This window comes from Pipistrellus kuhlii, unplaced genomic scaffold (assembly GCF_014108245.1).
Source record: "Pipistrellus kuhlii isolate mPipKuh1 unplaced genomic scaffold, mPipKuh1.p scaffold_m20_p_2, whole genome shotgun sequence".
Lineage (NCBI taxonomy): Eukaryota > Metazoa > Chordata > Mammalia > Chiroptera > Vespertilionidae > Pipistrellus > Pipistrellus kuhlii.
The window spans coordinates 184,619,666-184,638,944 of record NW_023425515.1 but is presented as its reverse complement, the minus strand read 5'-3'; the positions used below and the strand labels follow the sequence as shown (position 1 = coordinate 184,638,944).

The 19,279-nt window shown below is 42.0% G+C and overlaps 1 protein-coding gene across 10 annotated transcripts in view; it reads right to left on the bottom strand.

The window, feature by feature from the left end:
• HP1BP3 (heterochromatin protein 1 binding protein 3) overlaps positions 1 to 11,993 on the bottom strand; it is a 30,146-nt gene extending 18,153 nt beyond the window's left edge. For 2 of the 10 annotated variants that reach the window (XM_036444545.2, XM_036444554.2), the window contains exons 1-7: positions 11,853 to 11,993; positions 7,007 to 7,202; positions 6,488 to 6,587; positions 5,717 to 5,870; positions 4,018 to 4,177; positions 2,285 to 2,428; positions 465 to 545 (exon numbers count right to left, since the gene is read on the bottom strand). In XM_036444545.2, the coding sequence (XP_036300438.1) occupies positions 465 to 545; positions 2,285 to 2,428; positions 4,018 to 4,177; positions 5,717 to 5,870; positions 6,488 to 6,587; positions 7,007 to 7,102 (735 nt within the window). In that variant the 5' untranslated portion in view covers positions 7,103 to 7,202; positions 11,853 to 11,993. Of the gene's footprint in view, positions 1 to 464; positions 546 to 2,284; positions 2,429 to 4,017; positions 4,178 to 5,716; positions 5,871 to 6,487; positions 6,588 to 7,006; positions 7,203 to 7,619; positions 7,640 to 11,280; positions 11,390 to 11,852 lie in introns of those variants that run through there. The other 8 variants (XM_036444547.2, XM_036444546.2, XM_045585087.1 and 5 more) reach the window with 8 other exon arrangements.
• Positions 11,994 to 19,279: the final 7,286 nt, after the last annotated feature.

Below are 19,279 nucleotides of genomic sequence, written 5' to 3'. Positions count from 1 at the left end.
TATTCATAATTTCATTTACTAACAGAGGAAATACTGGATATTTATTTCACTTTATTACTGTATACTTTCCATAAATGAAATTATGTATCTTGGCAAGGAGAGAAAGAGAATAAAAACTGGCTCTGAGAATAGTTTTGGGGTATAATATTGAGTAGAAATGTTTATTTTTTAGGGTGTGTGGTTTTTTTAAAATTTTTTGCCTCTTGTTGTTTATATTTCACACAAAGTAGGGTAATTTTATATAGTTTCCCATAACTTAACAGGGCAATTAAGTCCACAGACTCTGGGGTTGAGTGCTTGGATTTGCACACTATCTATTCTGTTCACTAGGTGGGCAAGAATGAGTAAATTACTTGTAACCTCTCTAGGACTTAATAAAAAGGCAAACATGGCACAGGGCATGGCACAAAGTTAGTAGCAACAGAATCACAGTGAACAATCAAACTATGGTACAGACTTCTTACCTTTCTGTTTCTGGATTTTTGAGAGGTTTTTCTCGATTTCTGGACCACTACAAAACTCCCAGAAGCACCTTTCCCTTTTACCTAAAGTAAATTAAATTTAGTTGTAATAACGAACATTTTTGTTTTAAATTATTCTGGTATTCACATTTCTAACTTTATACCAAATAATAAGCAAATTACAGGGAATAGTAATACAAGAACTAATGTAAAATGCTGGTCACTTTGTCAAGAGAGAAGCAAACAAGCAATGGATTTGTCAAAAGACAGGACTGAATCATATTTACGGTACTATCTAGCTATTCAATATTGAACAACCCTGTAAACCCTCAGCTTTTGTTTCCTAATCTACAAATTGGGAGAAGAATGCTATTTGTGATACCGGATTGTCTATTATAAACTACCCTCTCTCTCTCTCAAAAAAAAAAAAAAAAAATCCCATGGAAAGAAGGGACACAATCTGCTGGGGAAAAAGAAAAATCTTCTGTCTTGAAAGGGCGACAGCTACTTGGCAAAAGTTTACAGCCTACTTCATCTCAGGCCATACATAATGCTTCCCAGTTTGCGCATTACAGATTTTTCCTACATGTGGGAAAGGTTATGTAAGTCATACCACATATTTCCTTTCCATAGTTTACAAGGCACCTTCATAGAACTTTAAGTTGATTTACATTAACCTGAGGCCTCTACCCTCTAGCTTTACCTACACCGCTATGAACATAGCAATCTAGCTGAAATGCTTCCAGCTTATAAACATCAAGCAGAGGGTCAGGCTATGAGGCAAGAATAGGTCACAAACCATTATTTTGGTAAAGAAAAACACAAAGCCAACTCACAAATTGTGCTAACATACACTGTGATATAGGACAGGTCTTTGGTTCTAATTATATTGGTTAGATAATATCTTTTAATCTATGATTATTTAAAGACCCACTTACATATCAGTTTGACATTTTGAGAAAGCTAGAATGTGAGCTCCATACAGCAGAAATCTGTTTTCCTCGCTGATGGACCCTCAAGCACCTGGCACACAGGAGACACCCTGTACATACTGGTGGAATTAAGTATTGGTTGAAAATTCCCGAAGAGTTTAAATGCCCGAGTGACACAGAATTCTATATTAATCAATCTGGGTAGAAAGGTATAAAGGCAAGATGTCCCTGGGAATGCAGTGAACAGGGTCCTTGATAACCACCTTTGCCAATCCCACGAGAACTCGGTAGTTACTTCATCCCTCGAACTTCTGAAGAACGTTTAAAGTCCATTCTCGCTTTATATTTTCATGATTCTAAGCAACATTTTGATGTACTATGTATGCAAAGTATCACAGATTTATGCTTGAAATCAATATTGGCATTAGTACTAGTCTCAATTTACTCTGGTTTCTTTGATGCTCCTAACAAGCTTTAACAGTTTGAGCAAAAGTGAAGCTAATTTATAAGGGCAAACAAGTTTAGCCACATAATCAAGGCTTTAAAACTAACAAATCTAACGCTTAAGCAGTTATCATTTTTGGTGCTGTAATAAAAGGATTCCTTAACCTTGCTTCTCATCTACAGCACAAAGCCTCCAAAGAAAATCCAATTAAAAGTACAAGCAACTAGAAAATAATTATACTATCCTACTGCTTCTGCTCTCTAGGCTAGTTATAAAAGGTAACTGGCAGTGATTTGGAAACCTAGTTTCAGATAGTAAAACTAGGTTAAGCTTAAGTATTTCATCATGTTAACTTATTTTTAACAAAAAAGATATAAAAAGCCTAAATGTTTCTAACTATGGACTTATATGATGGAATGATCTTATTACCAACCACTGTGTAATACCTGTTTGATGACACCTCTATTTAATTCTCTTTTCAGTGCTTGTTTGAGGAGGTAGCCTCTTCTCTCCAGCTCCAGAGAAGGGTACTTATGGATGATATATTTTCGAATAGCAACAACTGATGCACCACTCTTCTGGAAGCATGCCTAGAAAACAATTTACCAAACCATACATGTTACTTTCAACTAGCTGCTTTTCTTTAGACAGAGAAGCTGACACATATTTTCAAAATATATTATTTTGGAAGTGAACTTAATAATGAATGAAAAAATGGCAGGAACGAATGAGCAGTACTTCAGGTAAGTTCAGTTCATCATGGCTGCGGAGAAATAAAGAATTAAAATATTTCTGCAACAATAATTTAAAAACTGTTCAAAAGAGAAGATACAACATGTGAATTACATTTTGTGTTAATGAAGAACCTCATTCCATTTTAATTCTATTCTATATTTAGAAGACAATCTTTAGCACTAAAACAAGGAAAGAGAACACTGGGTCACAGATCTCGCCTATTATATGGAATGAGTTTTGGCACACCAGAACCAGTATTTCTCTGCAGGCTTTGTGTGAATGTCAGCAGAGAACATAAACGAAGATAATCTGAATAAATGGCATAAAATTGGACTTACAGCCCTAACCGATTGATGTTTCGCTCTCATTGATGTTTCTAACTTTCTCTCCTCCCTTCTTCTCTGTAAAAAAGTCAATAAAATATATTTTTTTAAAATAAAATAAAATTGGACTTATAGGTAGCAAAGTTTTTTTCTAATTTATATTTTATTGTTTTTTTTATAGAGCGGAAGAGAGAGGGATAGAGAATTAGAAACATCAATAAGAAAGAAACATGGATCAGCTGCCTCCTGCACACCCCCTAATGGTAAGGGACAAATTGTTAAAAATCAGGACTGTCCCGCCAAAAGCGGGACATCTGGTCACCTTACTTAATGGGGATGTTCCCGCAACCAAGATACATGCCTTTGACTGGAATCAAACCTGAGACCTTTCAGTCTGCAGGCGCTCTATCCACTGAGCCAAACCAGTTTCGGCTAGGTAGCAAAATTTAAGGGGCATTTTGGATAACAACAGGGCATTAAATTGCAATTTAACATGCCCTCTTCCATTTCCATTCTATTTATCTATATTTCATTTGACTAATGCCCATGGAAAACTTAAGCAGGTCATTACTATGTCACTTAAGGCAGAAAATTTTTTCAAATGCTATACATTTTGAAGCACACTTAAACAGCACCTGTTATTTATCTCATAGTCTAGTCCTGTGGTTGGCAAACTGCAGCTTGCGAGCCACATGCGACTCTTTGGTCCCTTGAATGTGGCTCTTCCATAAAATACCACGGCCTGGGCGAGTCTATTTTGAAAAAGTGGCATTAGAAGAAGTTTAAGTTTAAAACAGTTGGCTCTCTAAAGAAATTTCAATCGTCATCTGTTGGTATTTGGCTCAGTTGACTAATGAGTTTGCAAACCACTGATAGTTTAACCATTTTGTGTTGCCATTGTCTATATACTAAACGTAGCGCATACTCACTCTCTTTGGGTAAAGACTTGATTGTTATCTTACACACTACATTACAGGAAACAAACTTCAAAATGGCTTTCTCCTATTCTCTTTTAGGAAGCAGAGCAACATTTCTGATGTCTGGACAGGAGTATACCATTTTCAAATAAGCAAAAGATGCAAAGAATAAACCTATGTAAACTTCTGGAAGTAAAAACTTGCCTTAATGGCCTCAGTGAGGATCGCATCCATCTTGGGACGTGGGGAGGAGGCCAGAGGTGTTTGTTTCTGGGCCCTCGCGAGCTGGCTGGCAGAAAGGGTAGCCCAAGAAGGTATTGTTTTTTTCACTTTCTTCTCCTTTTCTTTAGACTGATCTTTCTCTCTTTAAAATAAAGAATTGTTATTGTGTAAAATAAACTTTCCAGAAAGGGGCATAAAGTTAGAAAGACGGAGGGTGGGTAAAAATTAATGCTTTAATTTACTTCCACACTAAGGTGACACATATTTTAACAACATTTTACTAAATAAAACATTTAAAAAAAATAGGGTGCTGCCCTGGCTGGTGTTGCTAAGTGGTGTTACTCTCCTTTCCACACTCTCTAAAAATCAATGGGAAAATATCCATGGGTGAGGATTAACAACAAATTTCTAGATTTTAAGTATACCCATGAAACTGGGATAAAGGATTCCCCAAGGATTACATCTAAAAGGTATAGTTATTACTAAATTATCCTCCCCTCCCCTTTTTTTAAACTGATTTTTAGAGAGGAAGGGAGAAACAACATGACCAGCTGCCTCCTACACATCTCCTACCAGGGATCAAGCCTGCAACCTGGTCCTGTGCCCTGACTCTGAATAAAACGAGCAACCTTTTAGTGTACGTGTTGACACCAATACAACTGATTTTTGTTGTTAATACTCACCCAAGGATATATTTCTGCCATTGATTTTTTGGAAAGAGTGGAAGGGAGGAAGGGAATAGGGGACAGGGAGGAGAGAAACACTGATATTACAGAGACACATCAGTTGGTTACCTCCCACACACACACACGCCCGAACCGGGCCAGGGATGGAACCTGCACCTACCAGGAATTAAACGTGGGACCCTTTGGTACAAAGGCCGACACTATAACCACTGAGGACATGGCCAGGGCAAGGTCAGATTTTTGTAATCATGTTTCATTTTAAATTATGTCAATGCTTAAAATATCAAGACACTCCCACAATGAATTATAAGCCCAAAAACACAATCCAAAGCCAAAAGGAATGAATTTTGGATTATCTAAACCAGGCGTCTTCAAACTACGGCCTGCGGGCCACATGCGGCCCGCAGAGGAGTCTGATCCGGCCTGCCAGGTTTTTTGGGCAGTGAGCGCAGCCGAGGTGTTACAGTAGGAATTAGTAGTTCATATAGTCTGGCCCTCCAGCTCTCTGAGGGACCGTGATCTGGCCCCCACTTTAAAAAGTTTGAGGACGCCTGAAAACCATTGTTTTGACAGTCAATACATATTTTAATAGGCCATACATCTACATAATAAACTTATTTCAAATGGTAAGTCTAAAACATAAAAAAAGCAAATATCTAGCATAAATCAATGTTATGACACTTTGAAACAATCTTGTCTACATCTTGTCTAATGCCGCTCAATGGTTGAGCATCAACTCATGAACTAGGAGGTCATGGTTTGATTCCCAGTCAGGGTACATCTCAGGTTGTGAGTTCAATCCCCAGTAAGGAGCATGCAGGGGATAGTTGAGCAATGATTCTCTCTCATTATTGATATTTCTAGCCCCGTCTCTCTCTCCCCCCTTCCTATCTCTGAAATCAATAAAAACATATTTTAAAACAAACTAAAACAACCTTGTCTACAGTCCTTTTACATACTTTAATTACATACAGTAAGAACACATAACTCCTTACTCCTTTTTGGTTTCCTCAGAGGGCTTGTTTTCTTCCTTCTCTGCATTCTCAGGTTCCCCCTTTGGCTGTTCTGTCTCACTAGATGTAGCAGGTGGAGTTTCATTCTCTTGTTCTTCTACAGTGGAGACAGATTCCTCTGAACTTACGTCTGGTTCTAAAAAAAAATCAGGTGAGCAGAACTGCACCAACTAGACATATTAGTTTGAGTCAATAAAAGGGTAAAGATTTATGTTATTAAACAAATGATACAAATGCCCCAATTAATCGACAGATTCTAAAATGAACAAATGACTTATGAGTACAGTTTTCTTTCCTTATTTATGTCACTCAAGTTGACCATGTAATTGTGTAAGAAATGGATACAGCCGAAACCGGTTTGGCTCAGTGGATAGAGCATTGGCATGCGGACTGAAAGGTCCCAGATTCGATTCCGGTCAAAGGCATGTACCTTGGTTGCAGGCACATCCCCAGTGTGCAGGAGGCAGCTGATGGATGTTTCTCTCTCATCAATGTTTCTAGCTCTCTACCCCTCTCCCTTCATCTTTGTAAAAAAAATCAATATAAAAAAAAAAAAAAAGGAAGAAGAAAAAAGATGAAACCCTTATTTTGCCCATATGGTCTGAACATGACATACCATCAGATACTACTTCTCTTTTCAATTGTTCCCCAAAACACTTAGGTATGAAAAAAAAATTAAGTTCAAGGAAATTTATGGGACACTCCAAATTGGAGCAAACACCTTTGCCTTTGAAGTGGTTCACTTTTCTTTACCTGGCTTTGCTTCTTCCCCTTCAGCAGGCTTGCTTTTGGGAGGAGTTTCCCGGGTAGAATTCACAGTTCGTCGAATCGGCATGGCGCTGTCTTCCACCTTCTAAGAAAAGAGACAGCATTAAAAAATTCCCTTTCCCCTTTCCCAAGGGGCCTAACTGGGTGTCAGAAGAAGGTGAATTCTAAGTCTACTCCCAAATCTGATGCAAATTAATTTTAACAATTTTTTTGAAGTGAAATATGATTTTTAAGAAGTACTTTCAAAATACTTTCTTTTAGCAAGAATTTCCAAAGGGAACAACTAATTATACTTGATTTAGAATAAATATAGAAGGTTGGAAGTTTTCTTAGAAATTAGAAGGGAAAGGAGAGATGAAAAGAATACTGTAGATTTTGTTTTTTTCAGATTCACAATCCAGATTCCCCAAAGTAGGGGAAGGAGCATATACCAAGAAGGACCCAGTAGAGCCTGAAGTCAAGGACTGATCCGAGAGTGAGCTTCAAGAATATGTCAGCCCCTACCTCACCTAACTTGTCCGCGTGGATCAGCTGAGCTCCTACTATAAGTGGGAGTGCCTTAGGATGGACGAGTTCACCTTGAGACATATCAGTCGCCATTTAAAATAATTTCTAGGCCCCAGTACAGGTTACACTCTGAAGCCTCTGCGTTAACCACAAGGATTTTTTCCTAATGGTTTCAGTGTGGTGAAAAGTCAACCTAAAGCACAGAAAAAACCTGTATGAAGATTAACAGAAACAAAACTGAACTAAAACATCTACATTTAATATACATGCAAAGGGAACAAAAACTTATCTAAAATACTTAAGAGTTAAATGATAGATGACTTGGTCAGTTATCATTCAGAAAGATAAAATCTCTATCAAAATACAGACTATGAAAAGCAGCGACTAACAAATGCACAAGCCACAGCAGCTGTTGCACCTTCCACATGAACACAAGCAACAAGGACAAGAAAGCTCGTAAGGAACCAAGTGCCATCCCATCCTGCTTATCAGGAACTTAGAAAGAAAAGAATAAGATTAAGGAACAGTTTAGTCAAACTTTACTTAAAGATCTGCTAACTAAAGAGGGTAAACTTACTGTTACTCTTCTCAAAAGAATGAGAAAAATTACCTGTAACCTTAACTCCATCTTCACTAAAGAACACTAGGGGCAAAAAAACTACTGAAGAATGTAACATACTAAAAGTCTCCAGCCCAGAGAAGCAAATTTAGACCATCACCTATAAAAACACATATGCTTCTAAGACTTTGTCATATTTTTAATGGAAGCAAAACTAGCACAGAATATAATTAAATGTTCCAAGATAAAATCCATGTCACTAAAATTATCTGATCATTAATACCATCTGCCCCTGCCAAAAATTTCAATGACACATTATAATCCATCCACAACATGAAAAAGTGATCAGTTAAGTGTTTATACCTCTGTGCTATTGAACATTAACATGGAGTTGCTGGCTAGTCTACTTTCAATTCTATCCCTATCTAGGAATTTAAGAGCTTTCCATTTGTCAGCTAACAGTCCCAAGCTAAAACAACTGGGACAAATCCAAAACATTCAGACATAGGGAATGCTTCCACATGTACAGGGAAAATCTTTTTATGGACACAACAGGAGCAGTACCAGATTTGTGAATTGTCCATCAGCTGTAAGGAAAACTGAAAAAATTCAGGATAGTAAAAAGAGGGCCAAGTTGGGTTTAAGGGCATTATTTACTTTTCTGAAATCTAAAAGTCTATCTTGTAATACTTTCAATATATAGATCTGCTCATTCATCCACTAGCAATTAGGTAGTAATATATTTGCATAAATGAAAACAAAACAACGAAATAAAACTGCTTTTATTATGTGAACACTATACAGAAGTAAAATATAATCAGGGTATTTTGATAAAATGATATCGCTAATGAATTCATCTTTCTTAACCCACTAGTTAGACTAAAAATGCTACTGTGTGAAGTCAACAAAACCTTTAGTCATCTCTAATTCATACAATATCTTTAAAAATCTTTTCTCTGTAAACAAAATACTGAAAAAAGTGTCATAGCCTTTCCGGACAACTCTGTGCTTACTAATTACTAAAAAATTAGAACAAACAGGTTTAAAAAGGGAGGGGGCACAGGAAGCTACATCTGTCAAAGTGATGAAATTGACTAAAATCAGGGCAACAACAGGCACACGGTCCATAAAGACATCAGACCTTGTTATTGTAAGGACAAGAATGACAGTTTAAATTAGTCCAGATAAGGAGTATGCCCAGCCCTGGCCAGGTGGCTCAGTTAGTGTCCTCCCCTACACCGAAAGGCTGCGGGGGTTTCATCCAGAGTTGGCAACTGATCATTGTCTCTTCCTCTCTAAAAAATCAATAAAAACATATCCCCTCAGGCGAGGATAAAAAAAAAAAAAAGGTTGGAATAATCTCAGATAAGCAGAGAAATAGCTGATTTGCCCCCCTCCCCTATTCTGACATTCTTAAGACCTCCCAATTAGCACTCCCTTTTTCACTAACCTCACATCCCTCTGCTATATGGACCACTCTGCTCAGTCAACCTCCAAAACAGACCTTCTTTTGGCCCTCAGACTGTTCCTTGCTCATCCCTGTATCAGTGATTGCACTTGCTGTTCTCTTAAACTGGAACTCGTTTCCTAGAGGTTTCAATCAGGTTTCTACTCAATGTTATACCCCATCAGACAAATCTCCCACAGCTCTTAGTCTTCTTCAGGTCTCTTTATAGCATTATCACAACCTAAAATTCAATATATGTCTGTTTACTTGTTTAGTATATATCTCTCCAATGGTATGTAAGCGCCTAAAGGGCTAAGACTTAAATTCACCAATGTATTCTCAGCACCTAGAAATGTCCAAACATAGTGGGTGCTGGATAAATATTGGGGGAAAAGTTGAATGAACAGTGGCATCTGATAGTGCTTAATACTATAACCAATATATGTAAAGAACATATTATTTGAGATAAATGTTTGTCTCAGTTTTGACTTCTTTGTAAAGGTGATGAAATTTAAAGCTTCACTTTATAGTACTTTCTTTAGTATAGGCTGCTTTATAAGTTCACTGTTTATCAGAAGAGCTAACAAAACTATATGAATAGTTAATTCACTCTGCCCTAACACCATCATGTACCTATTAATTAAATTTTTGTGCTGCACTTCTGAGTAATCAGACTTTTAGGCTGCTTCACTTGTTCCCTGCCAGAGATCTTATCTAGCTGATTCACTGCTGCATACTTGGTGTCTAAGAACATACCAGGCACAGAATGTGTTCAAAAAAGATTTGTTGAATGAAAAAAAAAAGGATGAAGCTTATTATAGTTTTCACCTGGGTTCCTCTATGTGTCCAAAAACCTGAGTTTACCTGTGGTCCTTCTCTAGTCATCAATCTGATTTTTTAAAAAAATTTAATGTTAGATTAACAATACAAAAATTTGCTTTTGTCAAGGGAAATGCAAGTTATTTTAATACACGCAATAAAAAGAAAACTGCAAAAGAAGTACAGAATTTCAGCGTTTTAGATAACTTTCTCTACATTAAGAGAAAGCAACAAATAGGAGCTTAACAATCTATTTCAGTTTATTGATATCAATGATTTTTAAGTATGCAATATATTCTAATGTCATCAGCTAAGCAAGAAATAGATAAAATTTTCCAATCTCAAGTCTTTCCCTATATTTGGACTTAATGGATAATGTCAGAAAAAAGGATACCTGTAATTCGACTGCTGGCAACTTATTTTTTTACTTTCACACTTTGGTAAATCGGTATGTCCTTAACTCGTGTCTATCTTGGGAACAGATACTATGGCCACTACATGCCCTCCCTCAAAAGACAATCACTGTCTACATAGGATTTTCACCGTTACAAGTAGAGTTCTGGACACTTCCTCAATCTTCGTAATAACATTAAAAGCAAAGCAAATGATATTGTTTCTACTTTATGATATTGTTTGTATATGATATTGTTTCTTTATGATATTGTTTCTAATACTTTGAAACACAACACATTAAACTTTTGAAAGGAGCAATAAAATTTAAATATTAAAAAGTTCCTAATAATTTAACACCTATGCCAGGTAAAAACAAAGTTTAAGTATGTTCCCCCAACAAGATGACTGGCCTAACGTCACTCTAAGGTCCCAGGTGAATCCTACACGCCTTTCTAACTGCATTCCCACCTCTCGCTGGAATGCCTCATTGGGTGAGACGTAGGGAACTGACAGCGAAGGGGGCGGTCAGGTTCACCTTGGCCGGACCTCTGTGCGGGGCGAAGCCTCGGGCCACAGACAATGGTCCGTTAGGTGTCCAAACTCTGGCCTCCATCTCTCTACAAACGCTCACACTCACAAGACTGACTTGTTAATTAAAACCGCATCCTCTAAGGGGCGGCGAGCAGCGAGCTCTAGGAACGCCAAACGGGAAGAGGAAAGCTTAGGTCCGCGGCGCGGCGGCGGCGGGGCCCGGACAGCGGCGCCCACGCCTCGCAGCGCTCGCCCGGCCCGCGGAGGCCCACGCGGAGGAGAGGACAGCGGAGACAAAGGCGGCAGCGGCCGGTGCGGTGCGCGAGCAGAAGGCGGGGGCAGAGCGGAGCCAAGATGAAGGCAGCGAGGCGAGTGACGCGGGGATGCAGCGGCGGCGGCGGACCCCGAGGGGCGGCGGCAGCTCCGGGCTGGCGCTCGGGCATGCTCGCGACCCAGGCCGGCGCCACCGCCCGCGCGACGCCAGCAGCGGCGGGCCGTGATCGCCAGGGTCCGCGCACTCACCACAGGAAGCTCCGTAATGGCGGCGGCGGCTGTGGCGAAGAACCCGGGAGGCGGGCCCGCCGCAGCCAGTCACGGCCACCGGCATCTTTCGAACCGGCTATGAGAACCGCTGAGGGGAGTGGGGAGCCAGAGGGAGGGCGGGACCTGCGCGCCAGGCCCCGCGCGGCCTCGGCGCATGCGCACACGCCTCAGCCAATGGGAGCGCGGAGGGCGGGCGCCGGCGCAGGCGCGCTGGGACGCAAGGCCCCGGACCGGGGAAGCGCTCTCCCCTCCTCCACCCCCCTCACCCGGGTACAAACAAAACAAGGGCGGGAGCGCGCGCCGGAGGGCCCCCGAGGAAGCGTCAACCAGACGGGCAGGGGGCTTGGGCGCAGGGGGAGGAGGGGAAGTAGGGGCGGAGCGGCCGCGGAAGGCAGACAAAAGGCGCCACCTCCGGGGACCCGAGCGCCCCGCCCCCTTTTCTCGGGAAGCGGCGTCGGCACCCCGGGCCAGCGGCCTCCGCCACTCGCCTTCGGGGTCCAGCGAGCCGGTGCCCGCTCCTCGCCCGCCCGCCCCGTCCCGTCCTCCGTTACCTCCGCGCTTTCCCCTTCCCGGTGCCCGCGTCCCGCACGGCCTCTCGGCGCCACTCCCGCTGCCACTCGTCGCCGCCGCCGCCGCTGTCCTCCAGGCCCCGCCGCCGAGCTCTGCCGCCCCGCCCCCCTGCCCGCGGCCCCGCGCGCGCGCCCCCGCGCCGCCCCGCCCCCTGCGCGCCCGCGGCCACGGCCCCAGCCCGCGGGGGCGGAGGGAGCGGGGACACGTTCCTCCCCGGCTGGGCGCGCGTGGGCGCGAGAGGGCGCTCCGGGACCCGAGGCTGCGCGCGCCCACATCGCACGGGCGCTGCCCCGGTGGCGCCAGCTGCTTCGGGGGCGGGTGCCGCTTGCTCAGGAGGGCACTTTGCCCCTCCTGACTCCTAACCGGGCTCCGCTCGGGCGATCAGGCCCTCTGCAGGGCCAGGCGTTTCCCGCTTCCCTGTTCAGGCTCAGCACCAGACCAGGCTGCAGCACCCAGCGTGGCAGAATTGGAAAGCCGGGTAGCGGAGAATTCGGCACATCACACTCGTTCCCGTAAAGCGTGTAAAGTGAGTACGCGGCAGAGCAGTGGCTCGGGAAAGAACTGGAAAAGTTTTTCTAATCTAGGAAGCGGTCTTCCTGATTAGGACTCCCTAATTAGCATACCCAAGGGGAGGTCTCAAGAAGGAAACCCTGGGATTAGAAGAGGAAAGCAGGAATTTACTTTGGAATTGTCATGTTACGTTGGTATCTGCGTGCACAGGCAATGTACACACGGCCGAAAATGTAGTTTTTCAAAGCCGATTTGGAAAAATCCGATGTATTTCAAGTAGCAGGTGGTTTTTTTTTGTTTTGGGATGGTGGTGATGGTTAGAGGGAGTGTGATCAACACTCAAATACATGTGCAAATTACTCTAAAGATATATATTTTTTATTGATTTTTTTTTTCAGAGAGAGAGAGAGGGATAGAGAGCTAGAAACACCGATGAGAGAGAATCATCAATCAGCTGCCTCCTGCACTCTGCCCACTGGGGATGTGCCTGCGACCCAGGCACATGCCCTTGACGGGAATCGAACCGGGACTCTTCAGTTCTCAGGCCGATGCTCCATCCACTGAGCCAAACCAGCCAGGGCTACTATAAAGATTTTGAAAACTTTTAAACACTTGCTGGCCCACTGCTCAGTCTCTGCATTAGCATTTGCACATCACCTATCCAAAACCACCGCCACCAAAAATTCATTATGAATTCAGCATTATCATAAACGTTTTGATGGCATTACCTGTTCACAAAAGATTTTGGTCATTTGGGCCATTTCACCATCCTGCCCACATCCTTGTACTTTATCAACATTTCTGTCCTTTGTCTCCCATTTTAAAGACCCATTTTCATTTGTATGCCCACAAATGCTTAAAATATTCAACCTTTCTTTTTCCTTAAAATGGCTTTAGCCCCATCTCATTCAGGAAATTACCCAACTAGCTGTTGCAGTGTGGCTCAGCTGTATAGGTGTCATCTGGGGCACCAAAAGGTTGTTGGTTTGATTCCTGGTTAGGGCACATGCCTGGGGTTGGGGCTTGATCCCCGGTAGGGGGTGTGCAGGAGGCAGCAGATAAATGTTTCGCTCTTACTTCAATGTTTCCCTCTCTCTCCTCGCCCTTTCTCTCTTTAAAATAAAAATATATTTTTTAAAAAGCACCCAACTAGATTTTGCTTTCTCTGCAGATTTTTGCTTAAACACACAATTTATTTTCTTGTTCACAACATATACACCCAAGAAAAAACCCTGAAACAGAATTCTTTCTTGAAGAGTTTGTGATACAAACACACACACACACACACACCCATGCACTAAGGCTACCACTTACTGAAGTCTGAAGCTGTAAGTTTCTACATCTTAAGGGGTCCGTAATTTTTATTGTACATGTATATTGATTGAAGCATTTCACCTCTGCTAAATACAACTGACCAATTTTGTTTTTCATAAATAGTTGCATAGGAGTTAAGACTCTATGAAGTTGGTTTTATGGCTTATCTCATTTGCCTTTCTTTGAGCTATACTAATAAAAATATTCAATTGTTTGTTAAACAATTACATGGTAATTTTTGTATCCTTTACTTAAACTGTTAGGTTGTTTGGCTTTCTGCACTGGAGAGGACATGCACTTTGACACCTTTAGCATCTGCTCAGCTCTTTTTAAAAAAATATATTTTATTGAGCCAAAGCCGGTTTGGCTCAGTGGTAGAGCGTCGGTCTGCGGACTGAGGGGTCCCAGGTTCGATTCCGGTCAAGGGCATGTATGTTGGTTGCGGGCACATCCCCGGTGGGGCATGTGCAAAAGGCAGCTGGTCGATGTTTCTCTCTTATCGACGTTTCTAGCTCTCTATCTCTCTCCCTTCCTCCTCTCTGTGAAATATCAATAAAATATATTTAAAATATATATATATATATATATTATTGATTTTTTTATAGGGAAGGAAGAGAGATAGAGTTAGAAACATCGATGACAGAGAATCATCGATCAGCTGCTTCCTGCACGCCCCCTACTGGGGATGTGCCCGCAACCAAGGTACATGCCCTTGACCAGAATCGAACCTGGGACTCTTCAGTCCGCAGGCTGACGCTCTATCCACTGAGCGAAACCGGTTTCGGCTGCTCAGCTCTTATCGTGTATGGGGTCACCATGAGAGACCTCTCACACTGACACCACAGTTCCAGAAGCTCCACCTTTCAGAGATGCATTCCTTTGGTTTCAACTTGACTCTCGTCTAAAGCAGTTTTAAAGTGCTGATTCCAAGGAGAGCTAACACACCGGCCTCAAAGTGAGCCGTGAGAATGCATTGTTTTCACCTTGAGATTTGAGAAAGCTTTCCATCCTACAGCCAGGGATCAGAGTAAGAATTCTGGGTTCAGCTAGAGGAGCTCCCAGGAGAGAGAGGGGGGAGTACATGACGTCACAGTTCTGCCCAGAGCCCCGGCTTACAGGACGGACTCGGAGTCTCAGAATCATGGGGAAATGTAGGGTTGGTTAGAAAAAGAAGTGTTAATCAGTCCCCACAAAGCAACTGCATCATCTCTAGTTTTTAACAAAAATGCCCCTTTCAGAAGTCCAGTCCCTGCTGAAGTTTTAGTATACAGCAAGCTCTGCAGGCTTCCTGGCCTGTTGTCAATGCAATAGATGGGGTTTTTGTTGGTTTGGTTTTTTGTTTTTGCTATTCCTCAGACTTAAAACTAAGTGACAAGTCTATTAGGCTAAAAGGTCTTGTTTTGTATAGAAAAGCAAAACATGTAACTTTAGAATTTTAGGCTTAAGGACAGAGGGAGTTGAAGCAACTGCAAATTTCATGAGTGTTCTAGGCCAGAGCCATGACACTGCAGTCACCGGGCGGAGCACTGACAGATTTAACCACTCATATCCTATCTCCTGTTAAAAGGGAGAGGTTCGAAGAATGGTTCTTGGTTGTCTGATGAGGAAAGGTTTCTGTTGCTAGGAAGGCTTAAATTAACATTCTTCTTCCCACAAATCCAGGCTTTGGGTTCGTGATTTCATGTAGAAGGAACCCAAAGTCAGGCCAGGGCTTGGATCACTTAAGAATGTATGTCACTTGACTTTTCTGGTTTCCAGCCAGAAAGAGGGGCTCTCAATGTAGCTGTATCTTGGAAAGGGATGGCAAGAAAATGAACAATGTAGCCCTGGCCGGTTTGGCTCAGTAGATGGAGCCCCCATCTGCCTGTGGACTGAAGGGTCCCAGGTTCGAGTATGGTCAAGGGCACATGCCCGGGCTGTGGACTCGACCCCCAGTGTGGGGTGTGCAGGAGGCAAGAATCAATGATTCTCTATCATCATGGATGTTTCTCTCTTTCTCTACCTCTCTGAAATCAATAAATATTTTTAAAAAAATGAACAATTTTGACTATTAGGCAGCCCAACTGGCTTGGTTCAGTGGTTGAGCTTCGATCTATGAACCAGGAGGTCCCAGTTCAATTCCCAGTCAGCGCACATGCCTGGGTTGTGGGCTTTCCCCAGTATGGGTGCAAGCAGGAGGTAGCTGTTCAATGCTTCTCTCATCATTGATGTTTCTACCTTTCCCTCTCCTTCCCTCTCTGAAATCAATAAAATGGGGAAGGAGGGCATGTATGGGGGGGGGGGGCAATGTTAAAATATGTACACAGATAATTTAATAAAAAAATATCATTTTTTTCACTGCCATCCCCATAATGGTTTTCTCCCTTTTTGTTACCAAGACCCTGGTTTTGAGATAAGCAATATCCCCGGATTCTTCTCTGCCAATGTTTCCTTTCCTCTGCCCACAGACGGCGGTAATTTCATTTCATTCAGTTTAGCAGTCACGGAATTATAAAACTTTTCCCCTAAGTTCTGAAAAATCGTGAATTTGAAACATGTCTGGTCCCAGTGGTTTTGGATAAAGGATTGTGGGCCAGTATATAAAAGCTCAATACTTTTGCCGAAACCGGTTTGGCTCAGTGGATAGAGCGTTGGCCTACGGACTGAAAGGTCCCAGGTTCGATTCCGGTCAAGGGCATGTACGTTGGTTGCGGGCACATCCCCAGTAGGGGGTGTACAAGAGGCAGCTGATCGATGATTCTCTCTCATCAATATTTCTAACTCTCTATCCCTCTCTCTTCCTCTCTCTGTAAAAAATCAATAAAATATATTTTTAAAAAAAGCTCAATACTTTTTATAAAATAACGCTTACCCTCATTTGTTCTAGTTATGTATATATATTTTTAATGCTGGTTGCAGTCCATTAATTTTGCCATTTAATTTGAGAACCTCCGTCCTTGATGTCATTAGCCCTTTGGTGTCCCACTGGAGCCAACATTTCTAGCTACCTGAAGGGATCTGAAAAATGTTAGTGCCAACAGTTCACTATCATTTTGAAGACAGTGAAGGACAACAGTTGTCCTTTAGTTTGAAGCATCTGATATATTGGATGGAGTAACAATTCAGCCCCTCAAGAGAACATAAACATTTGGGAATGTTATAGGTGTCTTTCAGTGGGAATAGAATTTAGACCAAGGTACCTAAGCCCTTAGTACTGCCATCTCTAGGGAAAACAACAGGATTTGCTGTCAAGCCTGTTTTCATATTAGGTTCTGGGAACTTTTTTTCCCTTTTTAAACACCAGAGGCAAGACAACTGCATTTTACTTTTTTATAAACTAGACAGTTTATTCTGCATTTTTCTGATCTCACTCAGACCTAATATATTGAATTAAAGTCTCAGGGGTTCGAGTCCAGGAATCTGAATTTTTAATAAGCTTCACAAAAGGTTCTGCACTCTGAATTATGATCAACAACAGAACCAAGGAATAATTTTAACAACACTCACAAGGATGGAGAAAACTTGAAGACAACTGCATTTTAGATAGACTTGACATTACTTGCTGAATTACTAAAATGTAAAACATGTCCAGTTTTGTTTTGACTGTGTAAGATGAAGAAAATCTGTCAACAGGACTGTTCTCCCTCCACTCCTACTTTGTGGCTTTCAGGGCAAATCTTATTTCAGAAAGATGCCTTCAGGGCAACCAGGCCTGTGATGGTGGCCAGAAATGAGTGAAGGTCAAGTCAGTGACAACTCAGGTGACCAACTGTCCTCGTTTACTTAATGCAGGGAAGTTGAGAGTTAGTGGGAGATAGGACTTGCAACTCTTAATTCAGGAAGGTCTCAGCAAAATGAGTTGATCGCTGTAAGACAGCTTTTCTTTGTGGGAAAGTATTAAAAAGAAGTTCTTTTTAAAACATATATATTCTTATTGATTTCAGAGAGGGAGAGGAAGATAGAAACATCAATGATGAGAATCATTGACTGACTGCGTCCTGCACGCTCTCAACTGAGGATTGAACTCACAACCCTGGCATGTGCCCATGAGTGGAATTGAACCCAGGACCCTTCAGTTGCAGGCTGATGCTTTATCCACTGAGCCAAACCAGCTTGGGTGGCTTTGAGTATTCTTAAACTAATAGCAGCAAGATTGTAAAAGTTTCAACCCAAAGTCTGGAAAAAGTAGCATTGTTCTTGAGAACTATGTGTTTCAAGATTTTTAGTTCAACTTTTATAATTCATATTTTATTAATGATGTCCCTGCTCTTTCCAACAGATCATTTTTACAAAAAAGGCCCTACAAATCTAAAATTTAACATAGTATCTGTGTCTCTGCTTTACATTCTAGTTGGCTTAGCCTATCTTAAGAAATGCTGAAATTTAGTTTAACCATCCAGTAAGCTTGACGACACCAAAGTAATTAGCATCTCCCACATTAGGAACAGGGCCACAGCTGGATGTGGCCGAATGTGCTGTTTTTATTTTATTTTATATATTTTATTGATTTTTTACAGAGAGGAAGGGAGAGGGATAGCTAGAAACATCGATGAGAGAGAAGCATTGACCAGCTGCCTCCTGCACACCCCCTATTGGGGATGTGCCCGCAACCAATGTACATGCCCTTGACCGGAATCGAACCTGGGACTTTTCAGTCCACAGATGACACTCTATCCACTGAGCCAAAACGGTTGTGGCAGAATGTGCTGTTTTTAGTACCTGGCATTTTTAGGAATTCATTGTGGTTTTGTTGCAAAAACTAGTGAAAATTTTCTTTCTTCCTAGGTGAGGCAGTACTTGTAAAGGACCCTATCCATTAGTTTTTGTGCAAAAGTTTTGCAATGCCTTATTGAATCCTGGGAAATGTGGGAGCTAGAAGCTACTACTCAGGTTTGTTATCAAAGTATTATAGAAGTCTGAGGCTTCAGTGTATGCTAGGGGGAAAAAAATTCTAAGCCCAGCTCTGTGCTCAGTGGTTAGGCACTGACCTATATGAACCAGGAGATAAAGGTTAGATTCCCAGTCAGGGCACATGCCCAGGTTGAGGGCTTGATCCCCAGTAGGGGGTGTGCAGAAGAAACTGAGGTATAAATAACCCAAGCAGGGTTACAGTAAAGCCCTTAATTTCCAACTTGGATGCCCCAAAGTATATCCACTATTATAGTGAGAAAGAATAGTTTGGAAATCACTGTCTTCTGGAAAACAAGTGCCAGTCTCACCTCGGATACTTGCTAGGTTCCCCACCTGTTGAAAGGAAGCAGACTGCTCGGCCTGTGTCGCTAAGTGGTTAGGCCCCAACCTATGAATTAGGAGGTCACAGTTCGATTCCTGGTCAGGGCACATGCCTGGGATGTGGGCTCCATCCCCAGTGTGGGGCGTGCAGGAGCAGGCTATCAGTGAGTCTCCCTCATCACTGATGTTTTTCTCTCCCTTCCTCTCTGAAATAAAAATAAAAACCCAATTAAAAAAGGAAGCATACTGTCATATATATATATAATCACACGGCTAGTATGAAGACTGAGTTAGATGACAGCCTGCAATGCTTGGCAGATTACAGCTTACAACGTGTTTTATATTATGTCATTATAATGGGATGAAGGAAGAG